Source organism: Bombina bombina, chromosome 4 (genome assembly GCF_027579735.1).
Source record: "Bombina bombina isolate aBomBom1 chromosome 4, aBomBom1.pri, whole genome shotgun sequence".
Lineage (NCBI taxonomy): Eukaryota > Metazoa > Chordata > Amphibia > Anura > Bombinatoridae > Bombina > Bombina bombina.
Window position 1 is genome coordinate 295,300,364 of NC_069502.1, and position 19,076 is coordinate 295,319,439.

Sequence of the window (19,076 nt, forward strand, 5' to 3'; positions counted from 1 at the left end):
GCCCCGTAATACCCTTACCGGGGAGATCAGGCTTGACTTTTCCTGGCCCACACATGACCGACCGCCGGCCTATTTGCTCCTTACATTCACACCTCCTCAGTTACAGAAAAGAGGTGTTGGGTAACCTGGTGTCACTGAAGGCAACGCTATACAGTATTCCTAGCTACCTACTAATTAATGATGGCTGGAGTTTATACATGTAAAAGTTAATTAGTCACTGTTCTATACTTAATGTTGAAATATTGTTCCCCACTATATATACTCAAGTTTATATGTTTCCTATGCCAGATGGCCTTATGACTGTTTACTTTTTATTCCTTACCTGAACTATTTACCGTTGGACATTTTGTTGGTTAGGTATACAGATGAATCTACTTCTACTGATAGGATGCAGCTGGGCTGAGCAGCACCTCCTCATGGGACACTTGGATTGTTTTCATTTTTATACCTAGGTTCTTACTGGCTCTTGGTATATAGCGTCTGGAGAACCAGTTGCATATAATGAAACTAATTACACCTATTTTCACTTCACTAGTAGAGTCTAAGTGGCCTTACTGCTTTATTATGAGGGTATGTAGTATCATATGAGCCTTTTCCTATATCACTAACATTGATTCTGAACCAGTGTACCTACCACATGTACTCAATAATATATGTACCCAGTATAGAAACTGCCTCCATCCTGTATATATATATATATATGATACACTCCTGCGGTTGCTTATTGATCACAGCTGTTTATGGTAATTGTTTCTTTAGATTGCTCTTTTCAAGTACAAGGGCCATATAATATGACCTAACCACTTTCCCCTATCTCAGGAGTCCACCATCTGCTCCTTAGTCGTTAACATTTGGATAGCCTTCATGTTACCCCACCCTACATGAGACTCATGCAAGCCAATTTACTATCTGTCCTAGCTGATATAGAGCCTCAGCAGCCCCCAATTCTACCGGCTGACATTTAGTTCTACACTATATAGGGTAGCCCTTAAGTATGTAATTTTATGCACCCCTGCCCCCTATTACCATATATCATAAAGTCGCCCACCCCTCACTTTAAATTTCGCCCATAGCTATCCTTTAATTCGGTAGACCCAGCTGGGTCTATCTATTTATAGTTATATTTGACATGGAGTATTCACAGCATTCAGGTGTTTTTCTGGCCTCTGCAGCTCCTTCTGACAGCTGGCGCTCAATCTGCCTCTTCATTGTGCAACCCTCAACGATGTCATTTTATGTACTACTACCTTATATCAATACCATATCGCATAGACCTGCCCACTCCTCATCATAAATTCAGCTAATAGTTATAGATCAATTTGGTAGCCTCATAGAGCGATCTCTTCTCAAGCGCTTTTAAATATATACCCTCCCGACCCCTTATCTGAAGTTTTCTGAGTCCTCCATTAAAGTGGGGAACTTGCTTATAGACTTCCATAATATACCTTTTGAGTTTAAATATAAGTCATATCCACAAACTTATCAGCTCATACTATACCAACATACCCCTGGACACGCCCCCCCCCCCCCCCCCCGCTTCCCCCAATATTAGAGCGGCTCTGGCCCGCTGTTTACCCCTTATGTTTTTCCTTTTCATATTACCACATATTAAAATATTCCCTTATTAAAAAAATGAGATTTCTATCTACTAACCTCATTCACATATTCATGAGTAGAGCTATAAGATGACCTACAGAGAAATCCCCAGAAAATTTGTAACTCATTCAAATAATTGTCTCTTCCACCACCTTCAGGTTAAACATACTATTGGGTCCTATTTTCTATTATCTGTGTTATCTACCTCCATATTTTATGTACTATGCAAATTATCTGTTATTGTGAATGAATATTACTTTGCATGTTATATTTGCCAATAATCTCAATAAAAATTGTTTTGGAGAAATTTATCTTCTGGCACCATTTATACCCTGATATTTATCCTACTGTTCCTTGTTCCCTCAGCAGAATGACTAGGGGATGAGGGAAGTGGGGGAGGTATTTAAGCCTTTGGCTGGTGTGTTGTTGCCTCCTTCTGGTGGCCAGGTTTATAATTCCCAACAGTAATGAATGAAGTCGTGGACTCTCCTCCCCTCAATGGAAATGAAATTATCAGGTAAGCATAATTTATGTTTTTCCTTAGTTTCCTGTGTAGCACAGACTACGGAGATGGCGAGCAGCGCAGTAGTCATATTAGGACACCTGTCTTGTAAGAGGGAGGTGGTAAGTCACCCCAGACATCGCTGGTGTTCTAGAGGTGCCGCTTCTTATTAGAGGAAGGTAGCATTTTTGTTTCAAATTGCTAAGTATTTGCATATGTAAAAAATAAGTTCTTTTTTTTTTTTTTTTTTACATTAGATAGCGTGTTTTTTTTTTTTCTTACTATTGGGTCAGTTTTTATCCTTTAGGGAGACCGAATGGATCTGGGCAATGATAACATTTAATTACCTATTGGTAACAAATGCCTGTATTGTGAGGAAGCCCATGTGATTCCCCCCTGCACAGTTGTGTACCACATGTTTAGCTGCTATGTTAGTCTAAATGTCACAAATCTGCTGTTTCTCCTACATTGGTGTGTCCGGTCCACGGCGTCATCCATAACTTGTGGGAATATTCTCTTCCCCAACAGGAAATGGCAAAGAGCACAGCAAAAGCTGTCCATATAGCCCCTCCCAGGCTCCGCCCCCCAGTCATTCTCTTTGCCGCTCTGAACAAGTAGCATCTCCACGGAGATGGTGAAGAGTATGTGGTGTTTAGTTGTAGTTTTTTATTCTTCTATCAAGAGTTTATTTTAAAATAGTGCTGGTATGTACTATTTACTCTGAAACAGAAAGAGATGAAGAGTTCTGTTTAAAAGAGGAGTATGATTTTAGCAGCAGTAACTAAAATCAATTGCTGTTCCCACGCAGGACTGTTGAGCTGAGAGAACTTCAGTTGGGGGGAACAGTTTGCAGACTTTTCTGCTCAAGGTATGACTAGCCATTTTTCTAACAATGGATAAAGAAGTAACAGTGATATACAAATCACAGTGCTTCTATAGGAGGCGCTAACAGAGGTAGGGTATATATAATATAATGTGATTCCCTATATATGCAACTGATGTGATGAAATGACAATAAGTACAATGGTGTAATGAGAATGAGATTGGGCAAATAATGCACAATTGACAAATATGAATAAAACAATAAAACAATATAACCATATAATAGAAAAAATAAAAAATATATATAAAAACCAGCCAAAACAAAGCCGGAGGAATAGTCCAAAGGGAGTCTTCAACTTCCCAAAGCTGGATAGGCAGCTCTCAGTGGTCACCCAAGGTGATGATGTACTTCTGTAGAAATGAGATAAAAACAAACACAGAGGCGCCACATGTGTAGGTCAATAAAACCAAAGAAATCCAAACAGCGACAGAATAAGGGTACTCACAAACAGGGCGGCACTCTGTTGTGCCGGCAGAGGCAGGCTGGTATTTGCAGCAAACCAGCTGGCTGTGTGACAGATCTGTACCGGATGTAGTCAGCACTGGAGTTTGCTGCTTGTGTAGCCTCTATCCGATGTTCCCAGAGTGTTGTTTTCTCCTTAGCTGGAGCTGCACTGGAGCAAAGGGGGAGGGGGGCTCAGCTGCCCTAAGGTTACTGATATGGAGACTACCACAACAACACCAGACTAATGTAAAAGTAAAAAAATCAGTATTTTATTATACACAATAAAAATACCAAAGGTATTACAATTTTACAGCTGGGTGTGTGAAATAAAAATCTCCCCACAGAGTGCAATAGCAACGCGTTTCTCGGGCGGACCCCGTTTCCTCAGGCTTGTGTGCTCTAAGTGTGTGTGTATGCCCTTTAAATAGGGATCAGTAACCTCATGTTTCCATATCCCTCCCCTTCCTTCTAGTAGATTGGATCTGATTGGACAATCTACTAGAAGGAAGGGGAGGGATATGGAAACATGAGGTTACTGATCCCTATTTAAAGGGCATACACACACACTTAGAGCACACAAGCCTGAGGAAACGGGGTCCGCCTGAGAAACGCGTTGCTATTGCACTCTTTGTGGGGAGATTTTTATTTCACACACCCAGCTGTAAAATTGTAATACCTTTTGGTATTTTTATTGTGTATAATAAAATACTGATTTTTTTACTTTTACATTAGTCTGGTGTTGTGGTAGTCTCCATATCAGTAACCTTAGGGCAGCTGAGCCCCCCTCCCCCTTTGCTCCAGTGCAGCTCCAGCTAAGGAGAAAACAACACTCTGGGAACATCGGATAGAGGCTACACAAGCAGCAAACTCCAGTGCTGACTACATCCGGTACAGATCTGTCACACAGCCAGCTGGTTTGCTGCAAATACCAGCCTGCCTCTGCCGGCACAACAGAGTGCCGCCCTGTTTGTGAGTACCCTTATTCTGTCGCTGTTTGGATTTCTTTGGTTTTATTGACCTACACATGTGGCGCCTCTGTGTTTTGTTTTTATCTCATTTTTCTAACAAGACTGTGTAATGCTGGAAGGCTGTCATTTTTCCCTCATGGGGATCGGTAAGCCATTTTCTTAGACTTAGAAAGAATAAAGGGCTTATTATGGGCTATTAACTGGTGGACACTCTTAAGGGCTAAATCGATTGTTTATTTAGGTTATTTTTGAAAGTTTGAAGTAATTTTCACTCTTTTATTGTTTGGGGAACGTTTTTATCGCCAGGCACTAGTTTAGACACCTTCCCAGTCAGGAAGGGCCTTTCACTATAGTAGGCAGAGCCTCATTTTCGCGCCATTATTGCGCAGTTACTTTTGAGTACAGTGCATGCAGCTGCATGTGTGAGGGTCTGGTGTCAGCTGAAAACGTTCCTAGAAGGCTTGAATTGGTATCGTATACCCCCCTGGGATTGGTGAAGTCGCAACAAAGGCTGTGGCTGGGACTGTAGTGGGGTTAAAATTGCAAACGTCTCCGGTTTCCACATTTTAAGGGTTAACAGCTTGAAAATTGGGGTGCAATACTTTGAATACATTAAGACACTGTGGTGAAAATTTGGTAAAGATTGGATAATTCCTTCATAGTTTTTCACATATTCAGTAGTAAAGTGTGCCCTGTTTAACATTTAAAGAGACAGTAACGGTTTTGTTTTAAAACGGTTTTTGTGCTTTATTAACCAGTTTAAGCCTGTTTAACATGTCTGTACCTTCAGATAGATCATGTTCTGTATGTATGGAAGCCAATGTGGTTCCCCCTTCAAATATATGTGATAATTGTGCCATAGCGTCCAAACATAGTAAGGACAGTACTGTCACAAATAGTAAGGTTGCCCAGGATGATTCCTCAGATGAAGGAAGTAGAGAGAGTTCTACATCATCTCCTTCTGTGTCTATACCAGTTATGCCCGCGCAGGCGACCCCTAGTACTTCTAGGGCGCCAATGCTTGTTACTATGCAACAATTGACGGCAGTAATGGATAACTCCATAGCTAATATTTTATCCAAAATGCCAGCATTTCAGAGAAAGCGCGATTGCTCTGTTTTAAACACTGTAGAGCAGGAGGGCGTTGATGATAATTTTTCTGTCATACCCTCACACCAGTCTGAAGTGGCAGTGAGGGAGGGTTTGTCAGATGGAGAAATTTCTGATACAGGAAGAATTTCTCAGCAGGCAGAACCTGATGTTGTGACATTTCAATTTAAATTAGAGCATCTCCGCGCATTACTTAAGGAGGTGCTATCTACTCTGGATGATTGTGACAATCTGGTCGTCCCTGAAAAATTGTGCAAGATGGACAAGTTCCTAGAGGTCCCGGTGCACCCTGATGCCTTTCCGATACCTAAACGGGTGGCGGACATAGTGAATAAGGAGTGGGAGAAGCCAGGCATACCTTTTTGTCCCTCCTCCTATATTTAAGAAATTGTTCCCTATGGTCGACCCCAGGAAGGACTTATGGCAAACAGTCCCTAAGGTCGAGGGGGCGGTTTCTACACTAGCCAAGCGCACGACCATTCCTATTGAGGACAATTGTGCTTTCAAAGATCCTATGGATAAAAAATTGGAGGATTTGCTTAAAAAGATTTTTGTACAGCAAGGTTACCTCCTTCAACCTATTTCGTGCATTATTCCTGTCACTACAGCGGCGTGGTTCTGGTTCGAGGAACTGGAAAAGTCGCTCAGTAGGGAGACTCCGTATAAGGAAGTCATGGACAGAATTCACGCACTTAAGTTAGCTAATAGGTTAGCGGCAAAAAATTCAGGGTTTGCAATTGTGGCGCGCAGAGCGCTCTGGCTAAAGTCTTGGTCAGCGGATGTATCTTCCAAGACAAAATTGCTTAATATCCCTTTCAAAGGGAAGGCCCTTTTTGGGCCAGAATTGAAAGAGATTATTTCAGACATCACTGGGGGAAAGGGCCATGCCCTCCCACAAGATAGACCTTTCAAGGCTAAGAATAAGTCCAATTTTCGTTCCTTTCGCAATTTCCGGAACGGAACGGCTTCCAACTCTGCAGCCTCTAGACAAGAGGGTAACGCTTCCCAGACTAAACCAGCTTGGAAACCAATGCAAGGCTGGAACAAGGGTAAACAGGCCAAGAAGCCTGCTGCTGCTACCAAAACAGCATGAAGGGGTAGCCCCCGATCCGGGACCGGATCTAGTAGGGGGCAGACTCTCTCTCTTTGCTCAGGCTTGGGCAAGAGATGTTCAGGATCCCTGGGCACTAGAAATAGTCTCTCAGGGTTATCTTCTAGAATTCAGGGAACTACCCCCAAGGGGAAGGTTCCACATGTCTCACTTATCTTCAAACCAAATAAAGAGACAGGCATTCTTACATTGTGTAGAAGACCTGTTAAAGATGGGAGTGATACACCCAGTTCCAACTGTGGAACAAGGTCAGGGGTTTTACTCAAATCTGTTTGTAGTTCCCAAAAAAGAGGGAACTTTCAGACCAATTCTGGATTTAAAAATTCTAAACAAATTTCTCAGAGTTCAAACGTTCAAAATGGAAACCATTCGAACAATTTTACCTACAATCCAGGAGGGTCAATTTATGACTACCGTGGATTTAAAGGATGTGTATCTACATATTCCTATCCACAAAGATAATCATCAGTTCCTAAGGTTCGCCTTTCTGGACAAACATTATCAGTTCGTGGCTCTCCCATTCGGGCTAGCCACTGCTCCAAGAATTTTCACAAAAGTGCTCGGGTCCCTTCTAGCGGTTCTAAGACCAAGGGGTATTGCAGTGGCACCTTATCTGGACGACATTCTAATCCAAGCGTCGTCTCTTTCCAAAGCAAAGGCTCATAAAGACATTGTTCTAGCCTTTCTCAGATCTCACAGGTGGAAGGTGAACGTAGAAAAGAGTTCCCTGTTTCCGTCGACAAGAGTTCCCTTTTTGGGAACAATAATAGATTCTTTAGTAATGAAGATCTTCCTGACAGAAGTCAGAAAGTCAAAGCTTCTAAACGCTTGTCAAGTCCTTCACTCTATTCTGCAGCCTTCCATAGCTCAGTGCATGGAAGTAGTAGGGTTGATGGTTGCAGCAATGGACATAGTTCCTTTTGCTCGAATTCATCTAAGACCATTACAACTGTGCATGCTCAAGCAGTGGAATGGGGACTATACAGACTTGTCTCCAAAGATTCAAGTAGACCAGATGACCAGAGACTCACTCCGTTGGTGGTTGTCCCAGGATCACCTGTCTCAGGGAATGAGTTTCCGCAGACCAGAGTGGGTCATTGTCACGACCAACGCCAGTCTATTAGGCTGGGGCGCGGTCTGGAATTCCCTGAAAGCTCAGGGTTTATGGTCTCGGGAAGAGTCTCTTCTCCCCATCAACATCCTGGAACTGAGAGCGATATTCAATGCTCTCCGGGCTTGGCCTCAACTAGCGAAGGCCGGATTCATAAGATTCCAGTCAGACAACATGACGACTGTAGCTTACATCAACCATCAGGGGGGAACAAGGAGTTCCTTGGCGATGAGAGAGGTATCCAAAATCATCAAATGGGCGGAGGATCACTCCTGCCACCTATCTGCAATCCACATCCCAGGAGTAGACAACTGGGAGGCGGATTATCTGAGTCGTCAGACTTTCCATCCGGGGGAGTGGGAACTCCACCCGGAGGTGTTTGCCCAGTTGACTCAATTATGGGGCATTCCAGACATGGATCTGATGGCGTCTCGTCAGAACTTCAAGGTTCCTTGCTACGGGTCCAGATCCAGGGATCCCAAGGCGACTCTAGTGGATGCATTAGTGGCGCATTGGTCGTTCAACCTAGCTTATGCGTTTCCACCGTTCCCTCTCCTTCCCAGGCTTGTAGCCAGGATCAAACAGGAGAAGGCCTCGTGATTCTGATAGCTCCTGCGTGGCCGCGCAGGACTTGGTATGCAGACCTGGTGAATATTTCATCGGCTCCACCATGGAAGCTACCTTTGAGACAGGATCTTCTAGTACAAGGTCCATTCGAACATCCAAATCTAGTTTCTCTGCAGCTGACTGCTTGGAAATTGAACGTTTGATTTTATCCAAGCGTGGGTTTTCAGATTCAGTGATAGATACTCTGGTCCAAGCCAGAAAACCTGTGACTAGAAAGATTTACCATAAAATATGGAAAAGATATATCTGTTGGTGTGAATCCAAGGGATTCTCCTGGAGTAAGATTAAAATTCCTAATATCCTCTCCTTTCTCCAAGAAGGTTTGGATAAGGGATTGTCAGCGAGTTCTTTAAAAGGACAGATTTCTGCTTTATCTGTCTTGTTACACAAACGACTGGCAGCTGTGCCAGATGTACAAGCTTTTGTACAGGCTTTGGTCAGAATCAAGCCTGTTTACAGACCATTGACTCCTCCCTGGAGTCTAAATTTAGTTCTTTCAGTTCTTCAAGGGGTTCCGTTTGAACCCTTACATTCTATAGATATCAAGTTACTATCTTGGAAAGTTCTGTTTTTGGTTTCTATTTCTTCTGCTAGAAGAGTTTCTGAATTATCTGCTTTGCAGTGTGATCCACCCTATCTGGTGTTCCATTCAGATAAGGTTGTTTTGCGTACCAAGCCTAGTTTTCTTCCAAAAGTTGTTTCCAACAGGAATATTAACCAGGAAATAGTTGTTCCTTCTTTGTGTCCAAATCCAGTTTCAAAGAAGGAACGTTTGTTACACAATTTAGATGTAGTCCGTGCTTTAAAGTTCTATTTAGAAGCAACTAAGGATTTCAGACAAACTTCTTCTTTGTTTGTCGTTTATTCTGGTAAGAGGAGAGGACAAAAAGCTACTGCTACCTCTTTCTTTCTGGCTGAAAAGCATCATCCGATTGGCTTATGAGACTGCCGGACGGCAGCCTCCTGAACGAATCACAGCTTACTCTACTAGGGCTGTGGCTTCCACATGGGCCTTCAAGAACGAGGCTTCTGTTGATCAGATATGTAAGGCAGCGACTTGGTCTTCTCTGCACACTTTTGCCAAATTCTACAAATTTGATACTTATGCTTCTTCGGAGGCTATTTTTGGGAGAAAGGTTTTGCAAGCCGTGGTGCCTTCTGTTTAGGTAACCTGATTTGCTCCCTCCCTTCATCCGTGTCCTAAAGCTTTGGTATTGGTTCCCACAAGTTATGGATGACGCCGTGGACCGGACACACCAATGTTGGAGAAAACAGAATTTATGCTTACCATATAAATTACTTTCTCCAACAGTGTGTCCGGTCCACGGCCCGCCCTGGTTTTTTAATCAGGTTTGAAAAATTTCTTTCTCTATACACTACAGTCACCACGGCACCCTATAGTTTCTCCTTTTTTTCTCCTAACCGTCGGTCGAATGACGGGGGGGCGGAGCCTTGGAGGGGCTATATGGACAGCTTTTGCTGTGCTCTTTGCCATTTCCTGTTGGGGAAGAGAATTTTCCCACAAGTTATGGATGACGCCGTGGACCGGACACACCGTTGGAGAAAGTAATTTATCAGGTAAGCATAAATTCTGTTTTTTTTTTTAGAAGATTAACATCTCAGAGCTCTCTACCTCTCAGGATTCTGCTGCCCTTGACATGCCTCATCTATCTCCTCAGTCCCTGTCCCAAGTAGTTGCACCGGAAGTATCCTGCAGCTCAGCTTAATCTCTTTATGGGGGAATCGTTCTTCTTGGAGACTTTGCAGCACAGCTTCAGTCATCTGTCGCTGCTGTGCTGAGTGCCTTACCCACGTCAGGCAAGAGAAATATTAAGCATGTTTCACCTGATGCTGGAATCTAGTCTCCTATTGAGACTGCTGTGGTCAATCTTTCCCAAGACTCTGAGAATGAACAGACCTCTTTAGCCTCTCACTCACTCTGCAGTAGACAGACCAGTGGAGTCTGAGGATATTAACTTCAGATTAAAACTAGAACACCTCTGTTTGTTGCTCAAGGTTCTATCTACTTTGGATGTTCCTGAGTCAAAACCACCTGAGAAACCTAAGATACCTAAGCTTGACAGGGCACATGATATGCCCAGAGTTCCGGATGTTTTTCTGGTTCCAGCCCGTATGACGGACATTATCACTAAGGAGTGGGAAAAACCTGGAATCCCTTTTTCTCCATCGGGTAATTTTAAGAAAATGTTTCCAGTTCCGAACTTGGAGGATTTGTTGTCAACTTAGACTCCTTCTGTCAACCGGGTGCAGGCATTGCTGCTGTGGCGGGGTCCGCCACTTACAGTGGATATAAAGTCTACACACCCCTGTTAAAATGACAGGTTTCTGTGATATAAAAAAATGAGACAAAGATAAAGCATTTCAGAACTTTTTCCACCTTTAATGTGACCTATAAACTATGCAACTCAATTGAAAAACAAACTGAAATCTTTTAGGTGAAGGGAAGTAAAAATAAAAAAATAAAATATGGTTGCATAAGTCTGCACACCCTTAAACTAATACTTTGTTGAAGCAACTTTTCATTTTTTTTTTAAATCAAAGATTTTTATTGAGGTTTGTGCGTATGATGATATAACAAGATATATGTTCTTTCACATATATAACAATTACATGAATGTACATCACAATAATACAAGTTTAAACAAGTTTATCCCTATTTCCAACAGAACATATCACCATGAGACCTCATTTTTTTAATTTTATACACCTCCCCACTAGTCTGTAGGCCACTCTTGGACCTCTACCTAATAGCCTGTGACACTAGGGGTACTTAGAGTGATATAGAGCCACTTTTGGGCATGGTGAATAAACATATTTATATATAGAAGTCAAGTAATTAAACTAGGAGGTAAAAGCTAGTTTAATACATTTTATATGGCTAAGAAAAATGTCACCTTCCGAAGCCCTCTCGCCTTGTAATATTTAGGGACCCATTTATCTTTTAAATCTAAGTCTTTGTTCCCTAGGTTAGGAGCATTACACAATGAGAAAAACAAAAAAGGAAAAAAACAAAATAGGACAATATATTAGGTCTCCCTGTAACTTAGAAGTGGGTTGTACTATAGTGACTAATTATGAATTTATGGGGAAGGCTTGCGCCTGAGTAGAGTTGAGGATAAATTATATCACATGTGTGGGGTATTGTGAACTCTACATGTATCTCTCCAGGAAGGAGCCCTGATGTGTATATATAGCACTATAAGCACACCCAGATAGTGTGTTATTTACTTATGTCGTCCCTCTCCAACTATATGTTAGTCTACAGCATAGAGACAAAATGGCGCTTGAACTGTGATTGTTTATGATAAAAATAAGTAAATAAAGTGCGTGTCTGCGACACTAAGTGTAGCCAATGATCCTTTCCTAGTCACTTCTATTTAGTAGCATAAAATATCCTTTCAAAACATAAAGCCTTGTCCGGAGGAGTAAGGGTGATACACAGTGGGATACCATTAAACAGAGTTCCGTATGGTTCATATTACAGTGAATAACAATATCTGTAGGAGGGGAATACATGCTCACATCTAAGCTAAAACCAATTACACAGCTCACATAGGTTATTATGATATCTAGAAAAGACTCCTCGCTAAAGGGACCTAACATGTAAATAGTGCGGATAGTGCCCCTTGTTGAAACATAAAATACATAGTACACCTTATAAGTTGTATGTACAGGCTGCCTAGGTTAAGCAAAATAAAACTGAAAATCTAGCCCTTTGGCTAAGCCTCATGCTGCACCGTCTTCATTAATAAGTGGAGGGCCAGTGTATAAAACTGGACTGTCCTTATCTCAAAGTCAGTGAAAATAACATGCCCAAGATATTGTCTGCCTCCGGAAAACTCACTATCATTAGGGAGAGCCATAAACACATTAAAATGTCACCCGACTCCTCTCTTGGCCTTGCTGAACTCGCCGCAAATGGACAGAGAGCTCATAATAGAGCAGATGATGCGAGGAAGTTGTCGGGGAGCTCCTCTGGAATAACTCTGAGCCATCACGGACAAGAATGCCAGATAGGTGTGAGAGACCAGGTTCACATCAGTTCTTAGCAAGGAGGGTCTTGCGAGCAAATCTAATTCACCGGACATCACTGGAACACTAGGAGACTCTAAACATCGCGTCAGGTGGCCGGCCGCATCCACCCCTGTTTCAGGAGCACAAAAGATAGGCGCGCCCCCCATATCTTCACACCTCTGGTAACATATGGAAGCTTCTTGCTGCTTCAGGGATTTGGACTCCCTTGGCTCCAATGTGCACCAAGTGTTCTCCACACCGCTGAGAAGGGATTTTGTGCGGCTGTGCTTTAAGTCATGCTCTCTTGCAGTCGCCATTTGCTTCTCTTCTTGCAGTTGTTCTCTGGGGCGGGCTTTGATCATAGTTATGAGATGAGCAAAATTGGTGTCTACTTTCCGGGCTAATGTGGCTAAGAGGGCTTGGATTTAATTCCTGAAAGTCTCATCCATATTGCAAAGTTTCTTCACCTCCTAGTATAAGCAGTAAAGTGAGTCCACTTAACCCGGCAGATCGGGGGGGGCTCATGGAGAAAGGCAGCCGCCGTGTCTCTTCTGTCGTCTTGAGTAGTGGCTCCTTTTATTAAATCTCCACAAATGGAACATCTGTCGATGCAGCTACCTTTCACATTCCTGATTCCACTAAAAGGAATATTGATCAGCAACATGGAGAGTAAATAGTCAATATATTAGTATTATTGGGCCTAGAGCTAGCAAATATTGCGTCTAGACACGACGGCTGCTAAGACACGCCCCTGCAACTTTTGATTTTATTACAGCACTCTGTCTTTTGTGGTATGAGTCTATCGGCATGGCACATTTTGACTTGGCAAGATTTGCCCACTCTTCTTTGCGAAAACACTCCAAATCTGTCAGATTGTTCCTCGAATTCTCTTATTTCTCCAGGAGGGTTTGGAGAAGGGTTTGTCAGCTAATTCCTCAAGGGACAGATTTCTACCCTTTCGGTGTAATTACACAAGATGTTAGCTAATCTTCCAGACGTTCAGTCTTTTGTTCAGGATCTGGTCAGAATCCAACCTGTGTTTGTCTGCTGCTCCCCCTTGGAGCCTTAATCTAGTTCTTTGTATTCTTCAACAGACTCCATTTGAGCCTATGCATTCTGTTGATATAAAGCTTTTATCTTGGAAAGTTTTGTTTTTGTTGGCTATTTTTTCTGCTCGCAGAGTGTCAGAATTATCTTCATTGCAATGTTATCCTCCTTATCTGATCTTTCATGCGAATAAGACTGTTCTCAGAACCAAGTTGGGGTTTCATCCTAAGGTGGTCTCTGACTGCAATGTTAACCAATAGATTGTGGTCCCTTCCTTTTTGTCCTAAATCCTTCTTCTCAAAAGGAACGTTTTGTTACACAATCTGGATGTGGTTTGTGCTTTAAAATTCTATCTCCATGCTACCAAGGATTTTAGACAATCTTCCTCCTTTTTTGTGGTATACGTTGGTAAGCGCAAGGATCAAAAAGCTACTGTCTATTCTTTCCTTCTGGCTGAGGAGTATCATTCGTTCGGCTTATGAGGAAGCTGGTCAGCAGCCTCCTGGGAGTATTACGGCTCACTCTACTTGTGCTCTGTCCTCCTCTTGAGGATTTAGGAACGAAGCTTCTATGGAACAAATCTGTAAAGCGGCTACCTGGTCCTCCATTTTGCACACTTTTTCTAAATGTTACAAAATGTATGTGTTTTTCCCCTTAGCTGAGGCTTCCTTTGGGAGAAAGGTGCTTCAAGTTCTGGTGCCTTCAGTGTAGGTCCGCCTACCTTATTTTCCCTCCCTGCTTGGGTATTGGTTTCCCAACAGTAATGAATGGAATCGTGGACTTGAGTTGCATCCTGATTTAAATTATCACTGATAAAAGAACACAGTTGTGAAAACTGAAGGTTGTATGCGGTAAAATGCTACTGAGAAAGCTGTAAAGGAAGGTTAAGGAATAATCACTGCTTTCCTTTGTGCTTTCTATCTGGGTTTTTTTTGTTTGTTTTATTTATACTAAAAGTGGTAGTTTTGGATTTTTTTTTTCTTTACCTTTTTTCATCTTTTACACAAACTATAACCTAAAGAAAGTGGCAACAAACCTTTAAATAGCATTTCTAGGCACTTCACTGATTTCAATTTTTGTTTTAAATAAATTATAAAATTACTAGGTATAATAATTATGAATCTAGTGCCGCTATTAAGCACCATAGACAGTTAAATGTTTAACCCTTTTTTTCAGGTGCTCATAACTCTGGATTACAGAGTTCTAATTATTTACAATCCTAATAAAATGTACATTTCTTAATATTGATAATACTTGCCCAAACCTACAAAAAAACAATGCACCGATCTTTATAAACTTTGAAATTTTTAAAATTTTCTTTTGAACAGTGGATGTCAAGATATACTTATTTGGAATCTCTTGCTATTTCATGCATGCTCAGTAGCAACATTTTGCAGCAGAGGTTTCTGGAAAATGGAGTCCCAGATATTAGTCTTATACGGGACTGTATTCTGGAGGGCTGTGAGTACCTGCAGCAGTTTCGTTAAACACCTATGTGTGTTATCTTAGATTTTATATATTAGATTTGTCCTTTTTAATATTTTAAAATTTTCCTTTGCATATCCCAATTACATTGTCACATTTGTCATCAAAACATGTCTATTTAGAAACCGATCTAGGAGCATTTCTAAAGTAAATCTGAATTAAGAACTTCCAGACTTAGGTGGTCCACAAATTACTTGATCTTGTATCTCTGTCTTTCGCTTATTTTGATAAAACAGAATTTCCACATTACTTTTTTAAATGTACTTTGTTTTTTTTTTCTTATAAGCTACCAACATAGGGGCCTGTTGATCTAAAGCTCTCTGCTCTGGTGAGATTATCTTCGATATCTTGTCAGTACTATGAGGTCTTTTAAAGAATTTTATTAAGGCAAATATTAGCTTAAGAATAGTTTATCTGTGCTAGGCTTTGGTTGTTAAGAAGAGACCAATATATAGCAATATAATTGTCAAAATAAAAATGTTGTTTCTCTATGCCTACAAGTTTTTGATTATCAGTCCCTCTTATCTCCAGGTAATATCTGAAAGTTCTTCCATTCTGTTAGGTTAAAAAAAAAATGGGTGTGTAATTGTTGTACCAAAATGAGCATACCAATTTTAGAATTAATTTGTTTTTCATGTATGAATTTATGATTTCTTAACTTTGTGTATGTGTTTTTTCTTTTTTTTTTTCTCTCTTTTTTTTTTTTTTCTTCCCAAGCTTGAAGTGGAGGCTCCTCCAGGAAATCCTATTGGTTATGTTGTTCAGAACTGGCATCCCTGTTTGCCCAAATTTACAATTCAGAATGAAAAAGGTGAAAACGTGCTTAAAATCCGTGGGCCTTGTATTCCTTGTAGCTGCTGCTCAGATGTAAACTTTGAGGTAGGAAAGATCTTGCATATGTATACTTTAGACCTATAGTTTGCTTTGTTGTGTTTGATGATAACAACGTAGTCTATTTTAAAGTTGTTTTTTTTTTTTATGGCTAATAGCTTGAAAGTTTGAGTATTGATTCCCATATTTTATCTTTTGCGCTCATCTGCTGACAATAGTTACTGTGACAGTTTGAGCTCTTTAAAGTGCCCAGTCCCTCAAAGTAAATAGTCACATTGTCACACATTAATAAATATCTTTTATTATTTTTTTATTTTTTTTAAAGCACATTCGATTTTAACTTTTTCTTTCATATGATGGTGAGAGTCAATAAATAATGTTGTATATATTTCCTGTTCCCCATGAAGAGACAGAAACATTTTTGAGCTTTGTTTCATTCCATTTCTCAGCACTCCCCTACCTGTTAAGCAAACTTGATGGTATAACAGTCTCAGACAATGCCATATTGATGTCATTGGATGTTGAAGACCTTTTTGTATTGAAAGCATGTCACAATTTCTTAGAAAGTAGAAGGGCCCAGTTTCAAGTGAACGGTTAGTTTTGAGTTTGATGAAATTTATACTTGAAAACAATGTGTCTTAATTTTGATGGCAAGCTCTACATACAACAACGCGGAACAGCAATGGGATCCACATGTGCTCCTAATTATGCATATCTGCATCTGGGAGAATGAAAAATACAAGAAGTTTTTTTTCAAATTCCAAATATGAGGAGTGTGTTCGTCTCTGCTTAGGTATGTGGCCGATATTCTTATTCTTTGAAAAGGCTCTTTTGAAGGGACAGTAAAGTCAAAATTTAGTCTTTCATGATTCAGATAGGGCATGCTATTTTAAACAACTTTACAATTTACTTCTGTTATCAAATTACTGTTGGTTTATTTTACTGAAGAGTAAAACTAGGTAGGCTCGTAAGAGCTCAGGAATGTGCACCTGTCTTTAGTACTCCATGGCAGCAGTGTTTTGCAATATTATTTGTAGCTTTGTTTTACAATGTTGCAAAACACTGCTGCCACTGTAGCTTATCTGCTTTACAAGCTGAAGGTGGCATGTTTGAGCACACTTATAGTAGGAAAGTCCTTCAAGCAGTAGTTTCTGGACATTTTATTTATTTTTTTAAAGAGGGTTTTGATTTATAGGATGGATTAACAAAGCTGTTAAGTGTAACTTCCTTACCCATAATCCCCAGTCATTCTCTTTGCCTTTGTCAATGGAGGATGTGCGAAGTCGATGTCTGAAGATATTTAATCCTTTTAATGGGTTCTTTTCCCTGCAAGCAAGGATTGGAGTCTAGCTTTGTCCACGTCAATCTCTTTAGTAAGAGTAGTGGTGGCTTTTAGCAGTTAGAAGGTGGCAAGGTAGTCTTTACTTTACTTCTAACACTTTGCTACCCTTTTCTTTTACTACAGGTCCCTTACAGTGAGTGGAGTACCGGTCACACCTAAATAGCTGAAGGACAGCACTTTTGAGGTTAACCCTCAAATGGATAATTTTTGGGACTTAGTTATCCTTATTGATAAGGTTACATATGGGCAGCTTTAATGGCACTTTACAGGCACACTATATGTTGAGACAGTAAGCGAGGCTAAACTTGGCAGAAGGGTTTGTGTTAAGGGATTTTTACCTTTTATTTTTGCTTAGCTTAACTTCAGAGTGTTAACCTAAGAGGTTTTATTATCTATACTGGTCTTTTTTCTTTATTGGGGCCGTTTTTTGGACGCTTGCTATGTGGCGCAGTTTCTTTTTTGGCCACTCAGGTGCCCTCCGCACTTCCACTATATCGGAGTGGAGCTTCGTGAGCCTAACAGTGTTGGCTTGTAATTTGAACTTGATGAATGGATCGTCTGTCCAGAGGAGAGGGTCGCGGAAGAGTGTCTCGCTTCCTCTTTCTAGTGGGGTATTATTCCTGTCAAAGTAGGAACCTCGGGCAACAGAGCGATTTGTCTGAGGTTGTTTTTTAGGGTGACAGTTTCTTTTCTCCTCAGTATTTAGTCTTGTTTATGTAATAAAAGTCTACTAAATTGGTGCATTATCATCATTGTGTACAATTTATTTAACTTTTGTTTGTCATATTTTCTTCTTAAAACGGGGAGAGTCCACAGCTGCATTAATTACTTTTGCGAAATACAGAACCTGGTCACAAGGAGGAGGCAAAGACACCCCAGCCAAAGGCTTAAATACCTCCCCCACTTCCCTCATCCCCCAGTTATTCTTTGCCTTTTGTCCTCAAGTTATGGAGGGTTCTGATTTTTCTGAGGAGGATTTCTCTGATTCAGAGTTTTTCCTGCTTAGATTGTAATCCAGCCCAATCAATTATGTTCCGTATGCCGTTATAGTGCTCTTCTCTTCCTCTGGGGACAGATTAGAGACCACTGAGCCGTCCGCCTCTGAGGATTCTGTGTCCCGTGAGGTGCGTTCCCTGGAATTTTCTGTTCCTACACATGCAGTTGTCCCAAATACTGTTACCCCTTCTCCGAAAGGAGGTTTATTTCCACCAGAGGTTGCTGCTTGGTTGCTCATGGCCATATTTTTGGTGTTGGCGCATTTACAGCTTCCTGAGGGCCAGCAAAGAGCTTATCCGTGTCCTCTTCACCTAAGGGCACCAGGTGAGACGGGTCTTTCCTCTAGGGGAGCGGTTCCCTCTGAGGCTTCAGGGGTACAGCCATCAGGGTCGGGGCCTTCAAATGCCCCGTCGGAGATGAGTTTTGTCTGTAGATTCAGACTGACGCGCCTGTGTGTACTGCTGAGGCAGGTATTTGAGGCTTTGGAGGATTTCAGTCTTTATTTGCCACCGGATCCTCAATCTTCTGATTCTGATGGCAAAAAAGCACTAGACGAGTTGAGGATGTGGATCCTACTCCTGTTTTGTCTTTTGTTTGTCTATCTCATCCCAGTTCTGAGCTCTTGAGGAATGAGGTCTGACAGACTGACCCATTTAGTGTTTCCATTCCTTTTTGGCGTTCACCTGTGGGTGCGACCTATTTTCTTTTGATCCTGTTAGGATGTGTCTTATTTTGGAGTTCGTGGCTGTTGTAGTTTTTCCTAGTTAGGGAAATTACTTTTTCTTTGGGATTTTGATGCTAGCGATTTTTATGGTCGCAATAGATGTTACTTCCGACGGAAGTCCGAAAAATAAATAAAATATATATATATTTTAAGACAATGTTTAAGCCTCAGAGCTTATTTGTCTGTCGTTGGTCTGTTTTGTTTAGTAAGCCCTGCTAGGGTTTAGAACTTTCAGTTAGCCCTTGAACAGTTCAGTTGTACCCT

The 19,076-nt window shown here is 41.2% G+C and overlaps 1 protein-coding gene across 1 annotated transcript in view; it reads left to right on the forward strand.

Moving 5' to 3' along the window:
• The window catches only part of LOC128656218 (phospholipid scramblase 2), a 341,004-nt gene that overhangs the window by 258,700 nt on the left and 63,228 nt on the right, over positions 1-19,076 (forward strand). Inside the window, exon 7 of the mRNA XM_053710007.1 lies at positions 15,637-15,798. Within this exon, the coding sequence (XP_053565982.1) occupies positions 15,637-15,798 (162 nt within the window). The remainder of the gene's footprint in view (positions 1-15,636; positions 15,799-19,076) is intronic.